Raw genomic sequence first — 27,008 nt, 5'->3', positions numbered from 1 at the left:
CCTTATTATTGCCACAGTAGAAGAGATACTACAAAAAATTGGTCAGAAGGCAGACACTGAAGACATCTGTGACAACTTCAATAAAGAGGGAAAAAACCCAGATTGTACGGCACTGAAGAAACCGGTAGAAAGCAAATGTGGAAAATGGGTACTGAGATCTTATTTGGAAAGCGGGCTTAGAATTCCACGGCCCTTTCTTTAATGAAATTTCACAGACCTATGAAGTGTCTTCAAATGCCCCAGGGTGACCCTCTGCCTTAAAATTTAGATATCCAAATACAATTTTCGAAGTCAGATGGTTGTAAGACCTAGCTAATTGGCCCTTCTTACCAAAGGTGTTAACATTCTTTTTCTGAAGACAAGAAGGTGTTTGAAGTCCAGCATTATTGTCAAGGGACGGCGCTGCTGGAATATTTGTGGCTTCGAAAGACAATTCACAAAAGCTAATGGCAAAAGACACTGAATATTAACGCAGTTCAAAAGTAAATTGAAAATATGCATGCAGGCTTCCTTGGATAATGAGGTAAATTAGAAATGAACTTGAAGTCTCCACTGGAAATACTCCCACTGGAGGGGTGAATACTTAATTCGGTATATTAATCAACTCTTTTTTTTAATCCTTACTAATAAAAACAAGATCAGGGGGTCAAACACTGCAATGTTTGGAAAGCTAAATGAAATAAATGAAAACATAGCCTGTTTCCTGCATCAGCAGTATTGCTGTCTCCTCTTGTGAACTTTCCAGATTTACACAGTCGGAAACAAACAGAAACTTACAACACCCTCTCGACAGTGTTATTGAGACACAGCAAATCCAAACATGGAAAAATGGATTCCACTGATAAGGGTTTCTTACAGATGGGCCCAACACAAGTAAATGAGTTCATTAACTGAATTAAATTCTTTTTCTGGTTCATCGTTTCAAGTGCTAACATTTTAAACCAATTTCAGCGCCATTAATTTCCCTTAATTTCTCAACTATCATTACAAAATTGGAGAGAGATCCTAGAATTCATTCAGCTGGCTAATATCTTGTCGGAGGCAAAAGCTAGCTTTCATCTGAGTCCGTTTTGGATTCAAAACGCGATCGCGTATATTGTCTTTTGTTCCGACGTGCTAGACGGGGAGCCTGAAAGGAGGAATTGGAGGCCACTGAGTTTTATGAGGTTTTCATCTTTACTTTGCCACTGATCTGTCATGTAACCCTGCCAATTTACTTAATGGCTTGAACTTTCTTGTTGTTACAAACAAGAGGCTGAATTCCAGTGAACTACTAAGACAAACTAGTTCTCAGACACAAAATAAATTGGCCCCATGGTTGTCGTTAGGGATTACTCAAGAGCTTTAGATTACTGTGGCCCAATGGACCGGATAAAGTCCCATAAACTCAGACAAGAGATCAAATCTTGTGGGGTTTGTGGGTGAGCAGAGGTAAATATGGGGGCTAGAGTTTGGGTTTCCAGGGATTAGTGACAAGCAGAGGTGAAACTCCAGTTATGCCCCCACTGCTCCAGGACAGAAGTTGAATTCTCTTGCCTATAGTTGGATGCTGCTTCTCGGAGAGACCCAATCAATCAATCAGTGATATTTATTGAGCATTTACTGTGTGCAGAGCACTGTACAAAGTACTTGGGAGAGCACAATAAAATATAATAATAATGATAATAATTATGGTATTTGCTAAGCGCTTACTATGTGCCAAGCACTGTGTACATGATCTCTGCCCTCAAGAAGCTTACCATCAAGTGGACCATCTCTAAGTGTATGCTGAATAAACAATATCACTTAATAAAATTGACATGCTCACTATGGGCAGGGAACATGTCTGGTAATTGTTGTATTCTCCCAAGTGCTTAGTGCAGTGCTCTGCACATAAGTGCTCAATCAATAGCACTGATTGATTCTGTAGTTATGTCACTACAGACATCCTTGTCATCATTCATCCATTCAATGGTACTGAATGCCTGGGTGCAAAGTACGGTACTAAGCATTGTGAGGAAAGCTTGAATACAGAAAGACAAAAATCACAAGAGAACACAAGGACAACGATAAGGCCCAAAATGCGCTCCAGGCCACTGCGCTGAAGGTGCTGCTTCCCGGATCCTCCCGTTGCCCAGAATCCCAAATTGCAACAACCACAGTCTTCCTCATTTCCTAAAATTTGTTGATCCTTCTTCTGCCGCTCCGGGACAGCCCAGCACCACTCTGGCGATGCAGGGCAGGGGCCCCTTGGGGCCTCCACACTGTAAGCTCGTTGTGGGCAGGGAATGTGTCTACCAACTCTGTTGTAATAACAACAACAATAAAAATAATAATAATAGTATTTGTTAGGCACTTACTATGTGCTAAGTGCTGGGGTAAGTACAAGTGGAAGAAGCAGCGTGGCTTAGTGGAAAGAGCCTGGGCTTGGGAGTCAGAGATCATGGGTTCTAATCCCGCCTCCGCCACTTGTCAGCTGTGTGACTTTGGCAAGTCACTTCACTTCTCTGTGCCTCAGTTACCTCACCTGTAAAATGGGGATTAAGACTGTGAACCCCATGTGGGACAACCTGATTACCTTGTATCTCCCCCAGCATTTAGAACGGTGCTTGGCACATAGTAAGTGCTTATCAAATACTATCATTATTATTATTAATCATATTTATTGAGCACTTCTCGCAAAGCACTGTACTAAGCACTTGGGAGAGTACAATATAACAACAAACAGAAACATTCCAGCCCACAACGGACTCACAGACATTAATATAAAGAAATACAAACATAAATAAATAAATTACACATCTAGACAGATATATACATATGTGCTGTTCTCAGGTTAACAGGTCAGGCATGGTCCCTGCACCACATGGGGCTCACACTCTTAATTCCCATTTTATAGAAGAGGGAATTAAGAAGAAATTCAGGGACTTGCCCCAGGTCACACAGCAGACAGGGGTTGGAGCCAAGATCAGAACCCACATCCCCTCATCACCATCATCATCAATCGTATTTATTGAGCGCTTACTATGTGCAGAGCACTGTACTAAGCGCGTGGGAAGTACAAATTGGCAACGTATAGAGACAGTCCCTACTCAACAGTGGGCTCACAGTCTAAAAGGGGGAGACAGAGAACAAAACCAAACATACTAACAAAATAAAATAAATAGAATAGATATGTACAAGTAAAATAAATAAATAAATAAATAGAGTAATAAATATGTACAAACATATCCCGCGCTCCTTCCACTAGGCCACACTGCTTCTCTCCCGAGCACTCAGTACAGCACTCCGCACAAGTAAGCGCGGTTCAACTGCACTTCGCTTTACAATTCTCAAGTAGCCATTCTGTTCGACAGAAACCAGACTGCAGAATTTCACCTTACAGTCTCAACAGAGTTTTTAGAAACTGGTATTTATTGTCACTGTTCCCTTTCTTTTTTTCCAAGCTATGGTCCCCGCCTTTCTTTATTTTCTATCAATCTAGAAGTGTATTATATTTTAAAAAAACCTATATGGGGATTACTTATACGACAGCCTAAAAAGAACAATTGGGAATGGAAAGTTTCCTATAAGCAAAGATTCTGGAAAGAGGCTGGGACTATGAAGCAGGAATGAGGGCTGAAAACAGCAAGTGCAAAAGATGACAAAAAATATGATCTTTATAGGGGCACAGTAGGAAAGGAATTACCAGTCAAGCATGATAGGCCTAAACCTTGGGCCACACTTTGATGAATGTGCTCTTCACAGTGGGCTCTTCATCAACAGTGTCATTTCTGAGCATTTTATATGACTGCATGCATCCAAAAAGGGAAGGCGGCACATATACACAATGTGTATATATATATACATATATACCTACCCACACGTATATGTGTGTGTATATATATATATATATATATATATATATATATATATATATATAATACCACTTTCTGAATGTAAACTCAACAGAGAAAACAATCAGAGATTTATACAGTATGCTTCCATCAGAAATGTCACAAGTTCAGCTCAAAAATGTTGGGCTGCAATATTTTGCTACCAATTCTAAACTCAAACAATCACCTGACCAAAACAAATTCTATTTACCATCTGCTTAATGTATTTGTAGCCTGCCCAGTTCAAGATTTTGTCTAAGGAATCAAAAATGAGGATTATTATTAGAAAACAATTAGAAAACAATTATGCTGCCATCATAAACGTCACCAAGTTCAGCTCAGAAATGTTGGGCTGCAATATTTCGCTACCGATTCTAACTTCGAACTTAATCGCTTGACAAAAAAAAAAATTCTATTTACTATCTGGTTAACGTATCTGTAGCCTGCCCAGTTCAAGATTTTTGTCTCTTTAAGGAATCAAAAATGAGGATTATTAGTAGAAAACAATTAGAGATTTAAACAGTATGCTCCCATCAGACCTTGGGCAAATCACTTCACATCTCTGGGGCTCAGTTACCTCATCTGTAAAATGGGGATTGAGACTGTGAGCCCCACGTGGGACAGGTTCTGTATCCAATCTGATCTTCTTGTATCCACCCCAGCGCTTAGTACAGTGCCTGCATAGTTAAGCACTTAACAAATACCATTCTTTATACAGTATGCTGCTATCAGAAACGTCACCAAGTTCAGCTCAAAAATGTTGGGCTGCAATATTTCGCTACCGATTCTCACCTCAAACTTAATCACCTGACAAAAAAAATTCTATTTGCTATCTGATTAATGTATTCGTAGCCTGCCTTGTTCAAGACTCTGTCTCTTTTAAGGAATCAAAAATGAGGATAATTATTCTTGGTTCCAAATTTCTATTTCCTGGGTTAAGAATTCAGCACTACTAATATTCTGAAATCTAGACAATATAATCAAATTATGTCAAAGTGTGACCAGAAAGGATGGGTGAGCACTTGGTTTTGGAATGTTATAACTGGCTTCACTATACAGAACAGACTTTTAAGTGCTTTAAACATTTCCCAACAACTGGATCTCCCCCCGCATCTACTTATACAAAAGCCTAATGACAAAACACCTTCGGAAAAGGTCTTGCTCAGGTTCACAAAGAATTCAGTTGAACCTTCTGAAAAGAACTATTTCTCCTGTTGTTTTTCTCACACCCCATAGGCCCCAGTTAAAAATTAAATCAAGAACCGGATTCACACCACTCGACAGTCCATTTTAGCATTACCCTTCCCATCACAGACAAAAATGAAAGAAGTAGCTTTGATATTACTTACTAAACACATCCCCTCTGGGTTTCTGAGGCTCTATCTGAATTCTGTTGTCAACGGTAATCTCTCCGGGAGGTGTAGTTTCAACTGGTATTTCCAGTACAATGGAAGAGTCTGTCGTGGTCATTTTGGGAGCTTCTGTTGTCGTGGCCGTGGTTGTTGGAGGTGGCGGAGTTGTCAAAGCTGTAGTAAGCTCAGGTTTTGTTGCAGGGGCGGGTGTAAGTCTCGTGGTTGGTTTTGGTGTCGGCCTTAGCGTAGGCCTGGCAGTGATGACAGTAGGGGTACGCGGTGGGATATACGGTGTCTTCGGAGGCCAACGAGTCCCTCCGATATCAGGAATCCCATTAATGTGTCCTCCGTTGGGACCCGGCCCCGAAGGATCAATCATAACTTTTGGAATATCTGGTATATAAAAGTAAAAATGGTTAAATTAAGTTAGCCTGCAAACACTGTCCCCCAAAATGTAAAGTAGCATGTAGCAGGGAAGCAGTGTGGTCCAGTGGGAGTCAGAAGGTCATGGGTTCTAATTCCGCCTGTCTGCTGTGTGACCTTGGGCAACTCACTTCACTTCTCTGGGCCTGTTACCTCATCTGTAAAATGGGGATTGAGACTGTGAGCCCCACGTGGGACGGGTTCTGTGTCCAATCCGATCTGCTTGTATCCACCCCAGCGCTTAGTACAGTGCCTGGCACATAGTTAGGCGCTTAACAAATACCACTCTTTATTTTTATTTATTTATTAACTCAGTTAAAAAACTGAATATTGTTTTGTTCTTTCTCTACTTGCTTTTCAAGAATTAGGAAAACTTCACTTAGCCTGCCCTTTTAAGAGCAAAGTCATATTGCAAAGCAGCCTTTTTTTTTCATAATTGCATCATGGTACATAAAACTGAAGACAATCAATCAATTGTATTTATTGAGCGCTTACCGTGTGCAGAGCACTGTACTAAGCGCTTGGGAAGTACAAGTTGGCAACATATAGAGACAGTCCCTACCCAACAGTGGGCTCACAGTCTAAAAGGGGGAGACAGAGAACCAAACCGAACGTACTAACAAAATAAAATAGAATAGATATGTACAAGTAAGATAGAGTAATAAATATGTGCAAACATATATACATATATACAATCACAGGCATGTGGAAACTGTTACGGATCTTGAATATGAATTTCAAATACGAACATAATATCCGGAAAACATTTAAATAACAAAGAAAATGCACACGCCAAGGGCAAGGTCTCTAGGAAGGTTCTAAGATCTCTTTCCCCAAGGGTCATTTTTAGCAGTCAGCTCATCTGTCAGGGATGGCTTTTGCATAATGCTGCCTCCCATCCTAAAATCATTCTCACAATTTGGGTAGCAATCATGCTTGATGCTTTATCATCATCATCATCAATCGTATTTATTGAGCGCTTACTGTGTGCAGAGCACTGTACTAAGCGCTTGGGAAGTACAAACTGGCAACATATAGAGACAGTCCCTGCCCAACAGTGAGCTCACAGTCTAAAAGGGGGAGACAGAGAACAAAACCAAACATAGTAACAAAATAAAATAAATGGAATAGATATGTACAAGTAAAATAAATAAATAGAGTAATAAATATGTACAAACATATATATATATATATATATATATATATATATATATACACACACACACACAAGTGCTGTGGGGAAGGGAAGGAGGTAAGATGGGGGGGATTAGGAGGGGGACGAGGGGGAGAGGAGGGAAGGGGCTCAGTCTGGGAAGGCCTCCTAGTCTGGGAAGGCCTCCTTATGTTTGAAAGGTACGTGAAAGTTTACCGGGTTATTACTCTGACTCGCCACAACAAACAACGGCTTCCTGGTGAGCTTTGCCGGTCAGATTCTATCGGTTAAAATATTGCTTTACATGCTGCCCTCCTCTGATACCTTCCCTCGGGCAGAATCTGCTTGGTGGGAAAATCTGCCAGATCTGATGCAGTAAGGTCAGCTGTAGGGGTGGGGGGCTTTCAAGGGTGGCAGCGATGGTGGGGTGAGGGGACAGGATTTTCCGAGAGGAGACGCGTAGGAGAAGGACAGGGTGTGAGATGCCACCGCCACTTCCACTGTGAGTGGAAGGTCCCAGCCTGTCTCAGTCCCCCGTCCCACCCACTCTTTGCTAGCAGCACCGAAACTGAGCTTCAGTACATTTGGTTAAGGGTTCAAATGTCAAAAGCATCTGACACTGTACCAAAGAAGAAAATGACCAATCATTTAATGCCTCTAAAATCAGGGAAACTTATGGCATGATAACTAATATCTGAAAACACATTTTTCATTGAAAAATTTTCCTATTTCTGAAGCACTCTTGCTTTATACTTCACATAGAACCATAAAAAAAGTTAACATAGACACTGATTCCAAATATAAGCAAGACGCCTTTTCCAACAGCTACAATAAATATCAAAAATAATACTTAGTTATTACAAAACATGACTAAATTGATCTACGAGGTAGGGGAAAAATTTAGGGGAGTGTTTCACACTCCCAGCCCGAGTGAGGATTAGGACCAGAACAGACAACCAGAATTTTAAAAATGCTATAAATTCAGACCAAACTCTTTGAGAGTTTAAGTGAAAGTGCTCAAAGTTGCACAGTACTTTTAACCAGTCTGGAACATGGTTTCCAAGAGAAGCTGCAGAATCCCCTTCCTAACAGGTATTTTAAAAACAGGATCAAATCTCATCTATCTGGGCATTTATGAATTCAATTTAAACAGTTGAGGTCATTTTAGACCTCAACTAGACTGTGAGCCCGCGGTTGGGTAGGGACTGTCTCTATATGTTGCCGACTTGTACTTCCCAAGCGCTTAGTATAGTGCTCTGCACACAGTAAGTGCTCAATAAATACGACTGATTGATTGATTTTAGCTGTTAAGATGGGCTCCCCGTTCGATCACAAGTAATTCAAAATTCTCAACATCATCAAGCAAACTACTTCCAATACTTTTAAAAACTGAGTAATTAGAACCCACTGTTGAAAACTTGTACTTCCCAAGTGCTTAGTACAGTGCTCTGCACACAGTAAGCGCTCAATAAATACGATTGAATGAATGAATGAATGACTATTATTCTTATTATCAAGTAATCTCTGAATTCCAGTGGATTTCCCTCTGGAATTCAGGACCAGAAGAGAAGCATTACTCACATAGGCAATTCATGCCATCCCACTGGTATCCGTCTTTACATTTACACTTATAGGATCCGTGTGTATTATAACATCGGGCAAAACCACCACACTGATATTGGCCGACGGAGCACTCGTCTATGTCTGTAGTACAAAACAGCACGATTATTATATACAAGGAAGAGTATAAGAACAAAGTGTAATCTATAAATCTGAGTGTCAAAATGAACAACTTAAGTTTACAAGAGAATTGTAAACAACTGATAATAAAGCAACTGTGGTGGGAAAAAAACACAGAGTTTCCATATTTTCAACTGGTAGTTTGAGAACACTATCACTGCAGAAAAAAGAGTCACTGGTGGGAGAGGAATGCAAGATACACGGAAATACTGGCATTTAATTACCGTGGCACTGGTATTTGCCTCCAATATACATGAGGTTGAAGCCTTTGTGGCACTTGCAGATATAGCTTCCAAAAGTGTTGACACATTGCCTAAATCTAGGACATGAAGCTCTTCCGGTAGTACATTCATCCACATCTAGAAATCAAAATCAATTTAAATTTAATAAATGAGGGGCAGCCTTAAATTGGCACCATTAAAAAACAAAATCCAAACCAAGAAACCTGGACTATCGGAGGAGGAAGATATCTCGATAAAAATCCTGAGCCCAGAGGCAGGAAATCAGATTCAGTTTCCGGCTCCAACGTGTGGCTTCCCGACTTGCCAGGGGCTGGGAACTCCATGCCTGGCCCCTGCAAAGAACTTCCTAGTGTCATTTAACAGGAATTTCTCTACCTGTTAACAGTGATGTGCTGGCATCAATGTGGACCTGAAGGGAAATCTCCCAAACCTGAGAATGATCCCAAGAGGAGAAGCGGAGTTTGGAAAAATGAAGGAGGACACATCAGGTGTCACACCAAGAACCGGCAGCTTGAATTCCCAACTGTGAGTTACTTTTAGGCAGATGTGGTGCTACCAAATGAAATAAAAACCATTAGAGAAATCGTAAGGGAATAGTTTTCAACTTTCACCGCTGCAAAATCTCAGAGATTTACGTTCTGGCTGCTCAGGAAAAGCAAAAAGATTCTATGGAGCTGAAGGTGCCCAGTTTACCCATTTCCCAGGTCTTAATTACTGATAATAATAATAATAATTTTGGTATTTGTTAAGTGCTTACTATGTGCCAAGCACTGTTCTAAGCGCTGGGGAGGATACAAGATGATCAGGTTGTCCCATGTGGGGCTCACAATCAATCCCCATTTTACAGATGAAGTAACTGAGGCACAGAGAAGTGAAGTGACTTGCCCAAAGTCACACAGCTGACAAGTGGCGGAGCCAGGATTTGAACCCATGACCTCTGACTCCAAAGCCCGGGCTCTTTCCACGGAGCCACGCTGCTTCCCAAATGTTTATGTTGGCATGAATCATCTTAATTTCACTGTATGTATGTTTAAACTTCCTATAGCTAATTGACATTTCACAGATTTATTTCTGCCCTTCAGTTGGTTTTACATGCTTGGTTTACAATCATGTGTTTCCATCAAGTGAATGACAAGATATGGATTTTGCACCAGAGTTGACGACTTAAAAGGATGATACTATTATACAAGGTCATGTCATTAATTTGGCAGTTTCTTCTTTTTGCTTAGTTTCTCCATAACATTTCGACTACGTCGATCTTTTACAATGTAAATGGTTCACCTATCACCTTTCATCTTAGCTCTACATGAAAAGCTGTGTGGCTTAGTGGAAAGAGCACAGTCCAGGGAGTTAGATGACCTGGGTTCTAATCCTGCACCTGCCATTCGTCTGCTATGAGACCTTGGGCAAGTCATTTCACTTCTCTGTGCCTCAGTTCCCTCATCTGTAAAATGGGGATTAAGACTGTGAGCTCCAAGTGGGATGTGGCCTGTGTCCAACCTCATTATCTGGTATCTAATCTACCCCAGTGCTTAGTGCAGTGTCTGACACACAGAAGCAGTGTGGCTCAGTGGAAAGAGCCCGGGCTTGGGAGTCAGAGGTCATGGGTTCGAATCCCGGCTCCACCATTCATTCAATCGTATTCATTGAGCGCTTACTGTGTGCAGAGCACTGTACTAAGCACTTGGGAAGTACAGTTGGCAACATATAGAGACGGTCCCTACCCAACAGTGGGCTCACAGTCACTTGTCAGCTGTGTGACTTTGGGTTAGCTGCTTAATTTATCTGTGCCTCAGTTACCTAATCTGCAAAATGGGGATCGATACTGTGGGCCCCACGCGGGACAACCGGATTACCTTGTATCCCACCCCCAGCGCTTAGAACAGTGCTTGACATACAGTAAGCGCTTAACAAATTATTATTATTATTATTGTTACTAATAACAAACACTCTTAAAACAAACCAACAAAAACCTTGAGAGGGGCAAATTAATATGCAAGCAATTTCTTTTTCCTTAACTTCTGATTTCCAACTCTGTATTTCAAGTAGAATAATGGCTTAAAAATATCTGGTTATCCCTCGCCACATCTTACAAGTGCGGTCCAGTTTTTGCAAAAGGATAATGGTGCTAGAAAATGATATTTAGCCATTTCTTCCTCAATCAATCAATCAATCGTATTTATTGAGCGCTTACTATGTGCAGAGCACTGTACTAAGCGCTTGGGAAGTACAAATTGGCATCACATAGAGACAGTCCCTACCCAACAGTGGGCTCACAGTCTAAAAGGGGGAGACAGAGAACAGAACCAAACATACCAACAAAATAAAATAAGTAGGATAGAAATGTACAAGTAAAATAAATAAATAAATAGATAAATAGAGTAATAAATATGTACAACCATATATACATATACACAGGTGCTGTGGGGAAGGGAAGGAGGTAAGACGGGAGGATGGAGAGGGGGACGAGGGGGAGAGGAAAGAAGGGGCTCAGTCTGGGAAGGCCTCCTGGAGGAGGTGAGCTCTCAGCAGGGCCTTGAAGGGAGGAAGAGAGCTAGCTTGGCGGATGGGCAGAGGGAGGCCATTCCAGGCCCGGGGGATGACGTGGGCCGGGGGTCGATGGCGGGACAGGCGAGAGCGAGGTACAGTGAGGAGATTAGTGGTGGAGGAGCGGAGGGTGCGGGCTGGGCAGTAGAAGGAGAGAAGGGAGGTGAGGTAGGAGGGGGCGAGGTGATGGAGAGCCTTGAAGCCCAGGGTGAGGAGTTTCTGCTTGATGCGCAGATTGATCGGTAGCCACTGGAGGTTTTTGAGGAGGGGAGTAATATGTCCAGAGCGTTTCTGGACAAAGATAATCCGGGCAGCAGCATGAAGTATGGATTGAAGTGGAGAGAGACACGAGGATGGGAGATCAGAGAGAAGGCTAGTGCAGTAGTCCAGACGGGATAGGATGAGAGCTTGAATTAGCAGGGTATCCTCGGGATACAAGAGTATTCTTACAAATATGAAGTCCAGGTACACTATTTTCAGGAGAGGGAGAAAAATCCATGCCAGAACTTCTTTTCACTGTGACCACGCAGTCTTTCTTAATGGCTCCCATGGAACGGTGGTAGAGAACCTGTCCATACGGTCCCTTGCTCTGTTTTCTAGATCTCAAAAGGAAGAGCCAAGTGACTTAGTGGACGACTGCTGTCTTGGTTACCACCCCAACGCCTCCTGCTCTCTTCCCGCTTCCGTGACCGTACGTTGTACATGTGACTTGAGAACTTACCCATGCAGGTCCGCCCGTCGGGGCTCAGCTGCAATCCCGGGGAAGGACAATGACATCGCACCTCGCCTTTCACGACGTCACAGCCGTACTGACAGTTTGCCATGGAACAAGACAGGGCACCTAGAGAGAAATGGGGAGCTGCTGACTCTAGCAGAAAGGGTTTTTGCTCCAGCTGTGCATGTAAAAATCCAGCCTCATGATGGTTTTGCTGTCTTCATTAGCAAAGAGAAATGAGAAACTGGAGCACAAAAACCCTCTTTGCCTGCATTATCTGAGTCACTGCCTCGAGTCTCTGATTTTTCTCTGCCAGTGGAGACATGATCACAGAGCCAAATATCAATCAACAGTATTTATTGAGCACCTACTGTGTGTAGAGCACTGTAGTAAGCACTGGGAAGGGTACAGAATATAACAATATAACAAACATGTTCCTTGCTCACAGTGAACAGTGCTTGGCACAAAGTGCTTAACAAATACTATCGTTATTATTGTTATTACTAGAGTCTAGAAGGAGGATGTGGGTGATGAGTCTGCAGTGAGCTGGGTGAGATGAAGGAACAGAGAATAAGTTGTGTTAAAGGAGCAACGTGTCTGAACTAGGGTGTAGTAGGAGACTTGTGAAATTTGGGAATTGAGAGACCCGTGGCCTTTCCAAGAAGAGGGGCGGGTGTAATCGACAGTCCACTGCCGGAAGAGATGAGAATGAGGCATAGTGAGTAGGTTATATTAGACTGTACGCTTGTTGTCAGCAGAAAATGTGTCTGTTTATAGTTGTATTTTATTCTCCCAACTGCTTAGTACCGTGCTCCGCACACAATAAGGGCTCAACGAATGAAGGTTAGATTGAGGGGAAGAAGAGTGTGGGCTGGGGTGGAGTGGGAAATAGTCCAAGGTAGTCCAATATTCCCTAATTCTTTAGACTCTCACCCCACAGAATTACAGGTTGTTCATCTTTGAACACACTCTCAGTAAAATTCGCAGTATGGCACTGAACGAATTTTAGGTCCCAGCCATCTTGGTAACTCATATTAGGGATCAGCATTCCCTACTTCCACCTGCATCTCTGCCACCCAAACAATTTCACATGTGATTGTATCTGCTTTACCACTCCCCCTAAATCCCTTTATCCCTGATTCCTTGGACCTAAGCAAGAATAGCACACTGATGCTTTTCACTTATAACAACAAAAAAAATCAAATGCATTTATTATAAGGATAGAGGGTTTTAGGGGACATCCTATACTATCACCGGGGATTCCTTAGTCTACCTTAAAATTGAGTTTTAAGCTATGTATTTTAAGTTGAAATGAAACAACTCACTCTGCCTCCCGTCCCCTAACTGTGGGCATCCCAAAATGCTCAGTTCCATGTCCCCTTCATTCTCTATCTACACCCACACCCTTGAAAAACTCATTTAATTCCCACGGCTTCAACTAACAACGCTACGCAAGAGATTCCCACATCTACATCTCCACCCCGATCTTTTTCCTTCTCTGCAGTCTTACATTTCTGCCTGCCTTCAGGACATCTCTATTAGAGAGTCCCACCGACACCTCAAACTTAATATGTCCAAAACATGACTCCTCATTTTCCCACCCAAACCCTGTCCTTCCCCCGTCTTCCCCAACACTGGAGACAACACCACTATCCTTTTTGTCTCACAAGCTCATAATCTTAGCGTGATCTTCAACTCTCCTCTCTCACTCAACCCCCATATTCAATCGGTCACCAAATCCTGTCAGCTCTACCTTCTAAAACATCGCTAAAATCCACCGTGTCCTCTCCATCCAAACTGCTACTATGCTGATTCAAGCGCTTATCATTTCTCGCCTTTGACCGCATCGACCTCCTGGCTGTCCTCCCTGCCTTTATCTCTCTCCACTTCTGTCATTATGTCACCCAGCTGCCCTGCTTCATTTTCCTAAAAAAACGCTCAGTCCACATCTCCCCGCTCAAGACCCTCTGCGTTCCATCACCTTACCCCCTCCTACTTTACCTTGCTGATTTTCTACTACAGCTCAACTTGCACTGTACTTTGATCTCGTCTAGCTCATCACCAACCCCTTTCCCACGACCTTCTTCTGGCCAGGAACACCCGCTCCCTTCAGATCTGACAGATGACCATTCTCCCCACCATCAAGGCCTTATTAAAGTCAGATCTCCTCCAAGAGGCCTTCACCAACTAAGCCCCCCTTTCTCTCTTCCTGTACCCCATCAGCACTTTAATATTCACTCCACCCTCAGCCCCGTAGCACTTACACACATATTGGTAATTTATTTTCATGCCTGTCTCCCCGTCTAGACCGAAAAGCTCCTTGTGGACAGGGAACGGGTCTACCGACTCTGTTGTTTCATACTTTCCCAAGTGCATAGTATAGTGCTCTGCACTAAGTGCTCAATACACATAATAACTGACTGATTGATATGCTCATAGGATTTTAGGAACATATGGACACGAGAAGCAGCAAGACCTAGCGGAAAGAGCATAGGCCTGAGAGTCGGAGGAACTGGATTCTAATCCAGGCCCCACCCATTATTTGCAGGGTCTCTGTGCCTCAGTTACCTCATCTGTCAAATGGGGATAAGACTGTGATCCCCATGTGGGACAGGAACCATGTCCAACCTGATTTGTACCTACACCAGAGCTTAGTATGGTGCCTGGCATGTAGCAAGCACTTAAATACCATCTGCCAAAAAAAATGAAAAATCAATTTTAAATCGGGCCCCTTAATAAGAATGTCACACAACTCTGGAACGATAGCATTCCGAATTTTGATTTAAAGTCAGTGAGAGCATGGGACACATTCAGAGAAGCAACGTGGCCAAGTGGATAGAGCCTGGGCCTGGAAATCAGAAGGACCTGGGTTCTATTCCCGGATCTGCCACTGGTCTGCTGTGTGACCTTGGGTAAGTCACTTAACTTCTCTGTCCCTCTGTTTCCTCAACTGTAAAATGGAGGTACCAGTTCTCCCTCCTACTTGGACTGTGAGTCCCATGCGGGACAGGGGCCTGTGCCCCACTAATTAACTTGTACTACCTCAGCGATTAGAACGGTGTTTGATGCAAAGCGCTTAACAAATACCATAAAAAACCCCACTCACCCACCAGCGCATTCCCACACAAATCTGTTCTGAACGAAAGGTACTTACCCTCGCTCACCCCAGCAAGGAATAGCAGGGGACACTTTCATTCGGCAGTCTGCCTAGATGTCGTCTATTTGCACCACTAGAAATCACCCAAGAGCACTTTAAGGAAAAGTTAAGGATTCTTGACATACCTGAACACGAGCCATCAGGCATAAGCATATATCCGTTTAAACAGTAGCACTTGTAGCTGCCGTAAGTATTCATGCACCGGTATTTGCACGGACGGGGCTTTAGTCCACATTCGTTCAGATCTAAAAAGAGTGCGGGATGGGATCCCGGGAAGAAATTTGAGACAAAAGGGCAAGAGTGAGCAACTTCCTTTAAGCCGCTGAGCTCCGACCTGGGCTGGGATCAAACGGGGGATTTGGTCAGAGTCCCTGTCCACCTTCTGTCCACTCTGGACTTCTGCCTGTCGGGAGGCAGTCGGTGGCTCTTTGATGGGTTGTTCAGCAATTCTAACTGAACGCTTTCCCAAGAGCAAGTCAGACAGAGGTGACAAGTAGAGAGATAACATCTAATTTATAATATAGTCTATTCCTCCTATTTCTTGGGGACTGAGAAGTTTAGAGTGTAGAGCCCTGGCTTTGAGTCAAAAGGCCTGCTGGATTCTAATCTAATCCTGCTCAAATTAATGATTTCGGGGAAGCCATTTTCCTCTTCGGGTTAGTTCCTCCAATTGTAAATGGGGGTGACACCTGCTGAATTGCACTTTCCAAGTGCTTAGTACAGTGCTCTGCACACAGTAAGCGTTCAATAAGGCTGAATGAATTTGCCCCTGTTTCCTCAAAGATAAAAAAATATTAATAGAAAGGATCATTACTTTTAAACAGATCGCCACTCTGCCCTTCTTCAGAGCCCTTCCAAAATTACATCTCTTTCAGAAAGCCTTCCCTGATCGACTTCTCAACTCCTTACCCTATTCTCTCTCTACTGAATCACCCACGCTCTTAAATCCATACCTAAACCTTTTGATAGTCCTGCCGATACACTGCTGCTTCCCCCAACCTGTAATTTATTTGAATTAATTTAATTTATTTTAATGTCTGTCTCCGCGGCTAGATTGTAAACTCCTTGGGGGCACGGATCATATCTACTAACTCTACTATACACTGCCAAGTGCTTTAGTTAAGTACTCTACACCCAGTAAGCATTTAATAAATATCAGACTGATTACATCTTCAGAGAAAATTTTCTAGAATAATATAATTATTGCTTTTGCTGTTTTATTACCCTACCATAAACCTGACTTGCATTTAAAGAAGGGGTTTATGATGTTCTGAAGCCTTCCACAGTATTAATCACTAAAAAAGAGCATCAGGTATTTATTAAAAAGCCCTCAACAAGTTATATTTTCACCAATAACTTGAAATGGGAGCAAGGCTCTGCTAATTTAGATGTTAAAGATTAACCGAGCATTCTCCATTTCAGGTTTATTGGTTTAAATATGAACACATAATGAATTCATGAATTGTACATTAGGAAAATGTTCCACTCGAAATCTTGCCTCCAATGGACATAAAGCTCAGAATGGAAATAATCATGAAGATATCAATGCCAGGAATGTTGGCTGCACTAAGAAAGCGTGGGAATATGGTTATTTGTCATGTTACATACAACCTGGGCATTCTCAGTTTTCCTGGTTACAATCAGGAACCCAAAAGAAGAGAATCAAAATACAGTGCAATCACTCTTCGTGCGGCAAATTTAGTTTGGATATGACCTTGAAAACTGTGGAACGAGTTTATAATTAATTATAGGTTTCTATATTTTATTTAGTGAAATGATCGTTCCGTTTTGAACATTTAATCACCTAGATTTCTGAATGATCCTTCAGAATTCTTTAGGTCCCATGGTTTAGTGGATACAGCATGGGCTTGGGAATCAGAAGGACCTGGTTTCTAATCTTAGCTCTGCCACTTGTCTGCTGTGTAACCTTGGGTAAAATCACAACTTCTCTGGGCCTCAGTTCCCTCACCTGTAAAACAGGGATTAAGACTGTGAGCCCTATGTGGGACAGGGACTGTGTCCCACTTGATTTATCTTGTATCTACCCCAGTGCTTAGAACAGTGTCTGGCACATAGTAAGCACTTAACAAAAACAATCTTTTTTTTCCCTAAATCTGTTTTTCTTTCCTCACCCCATTCGCCCCCACGGTTGTGAAAGTTAAGCCTTATTCACTTATAAACCTTCTTAGGGTAGGACTTGGGTGAAAAGGGAAAACATTTTAAACCTAGCAATTTCACAGCCTCCTATACCACAGTCAGTTTTGAGCTTCTCTCTTCTTCCTGTCTCCTGCACAAAGCCAAAGGGACTCAAGCCAAAATCAATCTAGAAGTAAAATCTCCCGTTATATCTGGTGGTGAGAAAAGTGAAAGGAGGGGGGAGAGATTGATACAAGATGAATTTTAGGAGATAATTTTCTTAAGTTTTTAGAGTCTAAATGATAATAATCCCCTCTCAGGGTCACACCTGGAGAGTTTCCAGTCCTCTATCAGTCTCGATTACGGGAGGGAGAGTCAAGCAGAGACCTACCCATTCCATTCCTACCTTGGGCAGTGATTAGCGCGGAGAAGGCAATTTGCTACAAGTCAAAACCCACCTGTGCTGGGCAGCAATGACATGGGAGGGACTCTAGGGTGGAAACTGAAGTTTACTTCATGGAAGGAAGCAGTCGTAAACCTCTTCCGAATTTTTACCAAGAAAACTCTTTGGATCCACTACCAGAACGATTGCAGATGGAGGTGGGGCGTTCTGGGAGAGATGTGTCCCTAGCTTCGCCATGGGTCGGAGACGACTTGCCAGCGTAAGACAATATGATAATAATATCTCTGCCAAAATACACAACCTAGTAATTACCTTCTATTTAAATGACTGAAAACTTCAATCAGTCAATCATTCAACAGTATTTATCGAGCGATTACTGTATGCAGATAACTTTATAAGCACTTGGAAGATTACAACAGAACTGGTAGACACAACTCCCCGTCCTCAAGAACCTAACCGACTAAATTTTCCCCCTTTCCTGACCTGCACTGAATGTTTCTGTTATTCTTCATGATAACTTAGAACCCATTCTGATCAGAAATAATATAACCTGGGGATTTCACAACTGTTTTCAACTAGGAAAAATACGTTAAATAGTATATAAGATAAAACATTACACAGTGCATTTGAGTTTAAGAGATGAGTATAAGAAAAGGATCTTTTTTAAAAAAGAACTACATTAGTTACTGAATACAAAAAGTAATTCTAAACCATAGTGCTGGGAGAGTGGGGGGAAGGGGTAGGAGAAGACAGGCAGCTTGGTCTTGTGGAAAGAATACAGTCCTGGGAGTCACAGGATCTGGATTCTAATCCTGGCTCTGCCACTTATCTGTTGTGTGACCTTGGATAAGTCATGTAACTTCTCGATTGCCTCAGTTATCTCATCTGTAAAAAGGCGATTAAAAATGTGAGTCCCTCGTGGTACACGGACTGTGTCCAAACTGATTAGCTTGTATAATAATAATAACAATAATTACTACGGTATTTGTTAAGTGCTATGTGCCAAGCACTGTTCTAAGCACTGTACCACCCCAGTGCTTAGTACAGTGCCTGCCTCATAGTTAAGATTTAACAAATTCCATTAAAAAATGTAGAAGAGACTGCTAAAAAGTAGGTGATGTCAAGTTAAACACCAAATTCACCTCTATGTATTCTAAATGACGGAGACTGAATCCTGAAAAAGCCCACAATTTTGTCATAAATTCTTTGCACTCCAGACAGCATGCCACAGTGTTGAAATTGTATTCCCGAGGGGCTAAAAACTTGAAGGAGATAATCCCACAAAACTACCATACCCACAGATTAATTGGATTGGCCACAAAATCTGTTCTAAAAGGAAGAGTAGAGTTGTTGCTTTCGATCTTTTTAAAAAACTCCAACGGGGTTCACTTGAGGGGTAATGAAAATGAAGGTCAAGTGCCCAACTAATTCAAACACAACCAGTGAAACTGTACCTCTTCTACTTTGTCTTGCTTGTGATTCATTTGAGGTTCTTCATTCTATAAGCATGGTGCAAGGATCTTCCATTAGCAACCCAGATATATTTGATTTACTTCACTAGGTGACTTTCAAACAGAAGATTAGGTCCGCATGCGGGAGTTAAACAACAGGTGCCTTCACACTTAAAAAAATTATCTTTCCTAAACCTCTCACTAAAGGGCGTACAAAATAATTATGGCATTTGTTAAGCATTTACTATGTCCCAGACACTGTTCTAAGCACTGGAAGTGGGCAGAGCCCTTATGTACATATCTTTCATTTATTTATATTAATGTCTGTCTCCCTCTCTAGACTGGAAGCTTGTTGTGGGCAGGAAATGTGCCTGTTTATTGCTATGCTGTACTCTCCCAAGTATTTAGTACAGTGCTCTGCACATGGTAAGCACTCAATATATGAATGAATGAATGAATCAATGAAGGAGACCTTTTGCCCCCAATACACAGTAGTGTGTGTGAATCACACAGGTCAGTGTTTCCTCCAGTTTTTCCTTCTTTTCATGAGGGATTTTTGTTTCTTTTCAAATTAAACCTTTGCAAAGAGGATTGGTCTTCCTGCTATTTCTGCAAATCAAGGGGAGACGTGGGATGGCGAAAGCAACAGCCTACTGTCTACACAACAGCCTTTACTCAATCATTCTAAGATGACTGAAGCAATCAATGGTATTTATTGAGCACATAGTGCAGAGCACCGTACTACGTCCTTAGGAGAACACAATACAGCACAGAATTGGTAGAAGTGGCATGGCTTAGTGGAAAGAGCCCGGGCTTGGGAGTCAGAGGTTGTGGGTTCTAATCCTAGCTCCGCCACTTATCAGCTGTGTGACCTCGGGCAAGTCACTTAACTTCTCTGTGCCTCAGTTTCCTCATCTGTAAAATGGGGATGAAGACTGTGAGCCCCACGTGGGACAACCTGATTACCTCGTATCTACCCCAGCACTTAGAATGGTGCTTGGCACATAGTAAGTGCTTAACAAATACCATTATTATTATTACTATTATTATTAGACACATTCCCCGTTCACAAGGGACCTTGGGTCTAAAGCAATCCAAAGACTGAATCAGTACAAGGAAAAAATGGAGGTTATTTAAAGTCTTTGGGTTGTTTAAAACAGATCTGTTTATAAGTTCAGCTTCAGGTTAATATGAGCCGCATTGGCCACAGTGCTGATTCACTCTCAGTGTCTGCTGGACTAAAGAATTGTGAGGCATTATTATATTCATGTCAAGGCAAGATCTTCAGAATTACAAACACCGTAGCACTTCTGAACTTTTTTTATGGTACTTATTAAGTGCTTACTCTGATGCAAGGCACTGTACTAAGCACTGGGATAGACAAAAGACAACCAGATTCGACAGAGTCCCTGTCCCAGGTAAGGTTTACAATCTTAATCTCCATTTTACAGATAGGGTAACTGAGGCACTGAGAACTGAAGCGACTTGCCCGAGGTCACACAGCAGACAAATGGCAGAGCCAGGATTAGAACCCAGGTCCTTCTGATTCCCAGGCCGTGCTATATCCACTAGGCTGTTCTCCTTCTCATTCTGCTTTGAGCCAAAGGATTTACAGATATGGACTGAATGAGGGTCTGTCAGGAAAGGAAAAGAATATCATTATGTTGACATTTTCTCTGAGACAAAAGCTGAAAAGGATTCTAATTCACAGTTTTTAAAACATTACCCTCATTCTCTTTGCTTCTTCCATCACATGTAGTTGAAATTAAATTACAAGAAGTACCTTCAGTAAGAAGTGCTTAAAGACTTTCCACCACGCTGCTGAGTGAATGGCTCATTAATAACGTTGAAGTAGAGAATTTTACCACTAAACTACAAATCCAAATGGAGCAATTACCCCAAAACAATACAAAAATAGCACTCGCAACCACAGATAACTCTCAAAAATGATGCACGTATAATGATGCAGGTAGTTTTAGGAGCTTAAGAAGGAAGCCAGCCCAGAACTAAGCGCAGGCGGCAGAGTCGGATGGCTACATTTCAGAAAAGGAAGCGGAGGAAAAGGAACGAGCAGACCATTGTGGAAAAAACAACCAGTGGTGGACAAAGAAACTAGCTGATGTGAATTCAGCAGGTGCAACAGATACCGCTTTAAGGATCTGCAGTGTAGCCTAGCACAAAGATCCTGGCTAGGGAATCGGACAACCTGGGTTCTAACCCTGGATCTGCCATACGTCTGCTGTGTGACCTTGGGCAAGTCACTTCATTTCTCAGTGCCTCAGTTTCCTCAGCTAGAAAAAAGGTATTCACTACCTGTTCTCTCGCCTATTTAGTCTATGAACCCCATGTAGGACAGAGATTGTGTCCGACTTGATTATCTTGTCTCTTTCTCAGCACTTAGTACAGTGCTGGGAACTTAGTAAGCACTTAACAAATACCACTACTATTAACCAATCGATCATATTTACTGAGGACTTATTGTGTGCCAAGCCCTGTACTGTGTCCAGGAGAGTCCAATATAACAGAGTTGGTAGATGTGTTCCATGCAAGAAGATTACAGCCTAGAGGGAATTATTGCTAATATCATCCCACTGTTGTAATAATAATAATAATAATAATAATAATAATAATAACAACAGTGATGTTTACTAAGAAAAAAACCTGAGTATACTAGAAGGGAAAACATTCAACAGCATTATGCCGGAGGCTTTCGGTATGATCAAGAACCGAGTTAAAGGATGCAATTTGCGGAAATAAACCCTGATGGAAGGAATTTGCCCAACTATCTTTCAGCCGTTATGCTACAATGGAGCACATGGTATGAATAGCAAATTCCTCTTTTCTTAGGTTCTGATCATATTCCCCGTTAAGAAATGTACATTCTACAAATTTTAACCAGACTTGGCCAGTGTCTCATATCTTTAATAAGTCTCTACAGGGAATTCAACAAAGGCATAGAGCCCACTCTTTTTCTAGCTTCCTACTTGGCTTAGGAACACATTTAAGGAGGGAGAGAATTTTAACCGTGCTCTAAATGAGCTCCAATAGTAGTCACTGTCAGGAAGCCAAGTATGGTTAGGTACACGCTACTTCTGTATCTCAAAATCGGAAAGTTTTTGTACATTTTCCTCATCTCAACAACTGTGGCTACAAGGACAGAAGTCACAGCGCCATTATATAAGGGCAATATCTATTTAAAGATCTACTGCCAACCCAGTTCAAAATCTGTAAATCGCTTAATCTGCTGGGGTCGGGGGGGAGGTCTTCAAGGAAAAGGAAATGTGCAGGGAATGTGTCTATCAACTCTGTTAATAGTGTACTCTCCCAAGCACTTAACACAGTGTTCGGTTCATAAGTAAGCGTTCAATTCATTCATTCAATCGTATTTATTGAGCGCTTACTGTGTGCAGAACACTGTACTAAACACTTGATAAATACCACTGATTGCTCCCTTCCAAGCATCTGACAAAATCAGGTGCTACAGAATCACCCTCAAACCCTTCCCAACCATAACCCTTTTCTAATTCCCGGTCCATTTCTGTAGTATGCCTCTTTCTCCGGAACCTGAGAAAGATGGCAAACTCGTCCTTTCTTCAGATAGGACTTGGAAAACACTGCCAAGTCCTGAAGGAAAAGTAAAGAGAAAAGCAAAGATGCCGACGAGCGGAAAGGAGAGCTGAGTCTGGAGCCTTGTCGGAGCACGGAAAGGTGGCATCAAATGAGCTCTGCATGCTGATGATTCTGCCAGTCCGCTTTCTCAGTGATGAGGCCATCTTCGTTACAAAGGCAGGCGGTTAGAGGGCCGTGGAGAAGCCGTGCGGGTGGGAGAAGCGAGACCACCTGATGAATAAAGGTCTTTCTCACCCCTTGATGGGAAACTCGTGGCGTGACGATCCAGGGGGTAGAAAGGAAGCTGGCCACTGAACTGGTGAAGAGGGATTGGAGAAAGGTGTTCCTCTTCACATCAGGAAGAAGATCATAAAGGTTAAAAAACAACAACAACGTTGCATAGAAACTTTCATCACCTCCCCGCAGATCCTTCCTATTGGAAAGTTTGCCAATGACATGAAAAGGGGGTAAGAGTCACAGAGCAGTTGCAAAGATGGACGAACCAAGGAATTTTCAGCCTTGCTCTTACCCCTTTAGTCTCGAGAGATCCTCTTGACATACCTCTCCAGGCAAAAGAGAATACTTCGTTCTTTCCTTTGTTTTTTAGAAGAATGCCAGTTTACTTTTTTTTCTGAACCCCATCAGCCCTATTTTGCATGGTACTTCTACAATAAACTATTGCCTACTGGTGAAAGGTCTAATAATACTTTCATCCCTGCAGAATTTGAAAAACAAAACAGAACTCACCTCTCCAAAGAGGAGAACCCTTTAATCAGACACCCAAATTTATAGAGCACTTTATTATGGGCAGAAAGAGTAGCCAGCTGTGCCCTTGGAGTTGTGGCAATGCAGAGGACGGTATGAAGTGTAACTTTTATCCACAAGTAAATGAAAATTTCAATTGCAACCTGGTTTGCACTCTCAGATTTTCTCTATGCTAGAATATTTTTAACCATGAAGCATTTTCACGCCTCGATAAATTTAAGAAACGGGTTGCTGTTCTTCTCCATCTTCGCCTGCCAGGTTGGATAGGTTTAGATAATTTATCTGAAAAGTCTGCCATGGCTGCCTGAAAAAAATCCCAGTTGCTTAAGCATTAAAGCATTAAAGCATCCTTTAATTAGCCCTTTCCTACCTTAAGAGTCAGGATGCTCAAATTCAGAACTGACTGTATAGGCCATAACCCCCAAGTCTGTTCTCCTCAATTGAGGATTCGTTTATTCATTCAATCATATTTATTGCGTTCTTACTGTGTGCGGAGCACTAGACTAAGCACTTGGGAGAGTATGAAACAACAATAAAACAATACTGAGATAATAGTAAGCCCTGACTCCATGGGGCAGATGGGGACAACCGTCCTCGTGGGTGAAACACTGTGGGACTGATACTATAAGCTTCCCCACAACACACAGTGTTTTGGGCGGAATATAGCCAATCTGCCCCTTTCATTCATTAATTCAATCATAATTTGCTGAGAGCTTACTGTGTGTACAGCACTGGAATAAGCGTTTGGGAGAGTACACTATAACAATAAACAGACACATTCCCTGCCCACAACGAGCTTACAGTCTTGAGGAGAGACAAACATTAATATAATAAATTACGGATATGCACATAAGTGCTGTGGGGCTGAGGGATGGGTGAAGAAAAGAAGCAAGTCAGGGTGATGCAGAAGGGAATAGAAGTGGAAAGGAGGGCTTAGTCAGTGAAGGCCTCTTGGAGATATGCCTTCAATAGCTTTGGAAAGTGGGAAGACTAACTGTCTGTTGGATTTGAGTCGGGAATATGTTCCAGGCCAGAGGCAGGAAATGGGCCAGGGGTCGACAGTGACATAGAAGAGATCAAAGTACAGTGAAAACGTTGGCGTTTCAGGAGTGAAGTACACGGGCTGGATTGTAGTAGGAGAGTAGTGAGATGAGGTAGGAGGGAGCAAAGTGATTGAGTGCTTTAAAGCCAATCGTGAGGAATTTTTGTTTGATGCGGAGGTGGATGGGCAATCATTGGAGTTCCTTGAGGAGTGGGGAAACATGTCCTGAACGTTTTTATAGAAAAATGATCCAGGCAGCAGAGTTAAGTATGGACTGGAGTAGGGAGAGATAGGAGGCAGGGAGGTCAGCAAGAAGGCTGATACAGTAATTAAGGTGATATAGAATAAGTAACTGGATTAATGTGAGACCCGTGAGAGAGACTGAGATGAGTGGCCAGAGAGATAGAAGGAGAACCATGAGAGGACAGTGTCGGTGAAGCCGAGGTTGGATAATGTTTCCAGGAGAAGGGGGTCAGAGGCAGTGTCAAAGGCAGCTGAGAGGTCGAGGAGGAGTAGAATGAAGGAGAAGCTGTTGGATTTGGCAAAAAGGAGATCATTGGTGACCTTTGAGAGAGCGGTTTCTGTGGAGTGAAGGGGACGGACAGGAGTCAAGATGGCAGCTGCCCCCGGCCCAGCCCAGCCCGGTCCCAGGACCTGACGGTTCCATCCGTCCTCAAGGGCTCCTCTCACCCCGGCCCCGGTGAAAACAAGCTCCCACAGATCACCAGGCTCTGTTCTTCACATTCCTTCCTGGTGTCACTGCCTGCCATCAATAAACAGCATCCATGGGGCTGGGGCAGACCAGCCCAGTTGGAGCCACCTTCGAAACTGAACCCTCGTGGCTCCAGTTCAGCAGGCTCAGCTCCACAGCCTGGCCAGCGGCTTTGGGGGTACTGAAAGAGGGGGACACAGTCGCCATGCAACTGGGAAGTCCTCTCACTGAGTATCTACTGTGCACAGAGCACTGAACTAGGCCTTTGGGGGGGATAATATGAGCAATAAGAGTCTCAGATGCCTTCTCAACTTCCTCTCCCTTCCACCTCTCTTCCTTTTATTCCTCTGCCTTTTCTCCCTCCCCCTCATTTTTTCCTTGCTCCCTAATTTTCTCCCTCACCCCTCCAACCCCTGTCCTCTGAACGCCCCACCCCAACTTCATCCCAGGCCCCAAATCAAATGCTGACACCCCTGAGTTGAGAGATAATCTTGGCTTACTTGCAGGGGCTCTAACCAGCCTTGCTCATCCCAGGGACAAGACCTGAGAACTCCTGAGGAAAACTCCTGAGAGAGAGAGGGGTTAAGTGTTTCTGAGCAGGGGCTTAAAAGACCCCAAATCAGATCTCTCTGACCTGTTAGCTCTCAGACTCCACCTTGCCTCTTCCTATCCTTACAACACCACCGCCCGTTCACTCCTTCATGTCAAATAAAACGCTGGCACGGATCCTTGATAGCCAACAATGACATCTCTTTAGACCTATTTCTTATTAACAAACTAAGTCTGAGAACTTAGTATTTGAGCATTGGGTAGCAAGGGTTTCCATTTCCGGGTTATTTGGTGTTCTGAATTCACTCACAATTTCTAAAATGTTTTGTGTTGAAAAAAATATCATAGGCAATGTAAAGTATTTGAAAATACCTTTCTTTTTGCTTCCTTAAATCTCGAAAGGTCGCCTTACATTTAGGATATCTTAAAATATCATATTTTATATATTTTTATGTATTTGTATTTATCATATATAATGAGAAGCAGCATGGCGTAGTGGCTAGAGCATGGGCCTGAGAGTTAGAAGGTCATGGGTTCTAATCCCGGCTCTGCCCCTTGTCTGCTGTGTGGCCTTGGGCAAGTCATGTCACTTCTCTGTGCCTCAGTTACCTCATCTGCAAACTGGGGATTCAGACTGTGAGCCCCATGAGGGACAGGGACTGTGTCCAACCCTATTTGCTTGTATCCACTCCAGCGCTTAGTACAGTGCTTGGCACATAGTAAGCACTTTCACAAATACCATCATTTTTATTATTATTATATTTACTTTAATATTTACCCCAAGTTTTTGAATTACGATTTCTCCTCCTCCCTTCTCTTTCTAGCCCAGTTCACTTTTCAGAAGGGAAACTTCCATGGCTTGAGTCTGTATCTGGGAGTGCAGACCCTAATTTTCTTTCTACTCCGATGTGCGTTGCCAACACTGCTTACCACGAAAAAACCCTTTTTATTTCCTCCTCCAAAATTATGGGGTGGGGAGGAGAGACAGGAAATGAAGAAGTAGGGGAAATTATGCAAGTTAATATAACATGCTGAACAGAAACTTTAAATAAATAACTCTCCTAAACTTACCTAAATGTTAAAAAGCAGAGGAGAAAAAAAGTGCAATAAGATATCCTTGCTACAATTAATTAATTGTAGTTTATTGCAGTAATGCAA

At 42.5% G+C, this 27,008-nt stretch overlaps 1 protein-coding gene across 4 annotated transcripts in view; it reads right to left on the bottom strand.

Moving 5' to 3' along the window:
- NPNT (nephronectin) overlaps nucleotides 1-27,008 on the bottom strand; it is an 89,674-nt gene that overhangs the window by 10,133 nt on the left and 52,533 nt on the right. For 2 of the 4 annotated variants that reach the window (XM_038755255.1, XM_038755256.1), the window contains 6 exons: nucleotides 23,038-23,130; nucleotides 15,309-15,428; nucleotides 12,033-12,152; nucleotides 8,747-8,881; nucleotides 8,364-8,486; nucleotides 5,204-5,599 (listed from right to left, as the gene is read on the bottom strand). In XM_038755255.1, the coding sequence (XP_038611183.1) occupies nucleotides 5,204-5,599; nucleotides 8,364-8,486; nucleotides 8,747-8,881; nucleotides 12,033-12,152; nucleotides 15,309-15,428; nucleotides 23,038-23,130 (987 nt within the window). The remainder of the gene's footprint in view (nucleotides 1-5,203; nucleotides 5,600-8,363; nucleotides 8,487-8,746; nucleotides 8,882-12,032; nucleotides 12,153-15,308; nucleotides 15,429-23,037; nucleotides 23,131-27,008) is intronic. The other 2 variants (XM_038755257.1, XM_038755258.1) reach the window with 1 other exon arrangement.

This window comes from Tachyglossus aculeatus, chromosome 12 (assembly GCF_015852505.1).
Source record: "Tachyglossus aculeatus isolate mTacAcu1 chromosome 12, mTacAcu1.pri, whole genome shotgun sequence".
In the NCBI taxonomy this organism is placed as follows: domain Eukaryota; kingdom Metazoa; phylum Chordata; class Mammalia; order Monotremata; family Tachyglossidae; genus Tachyglossus; species Tachyglossus aculeatus.
The sequence above is the reverse complement of the archived record's forward strand: the minus strand, read 5'-3'. Positions and strand labels throughout refer to the sequence as shown.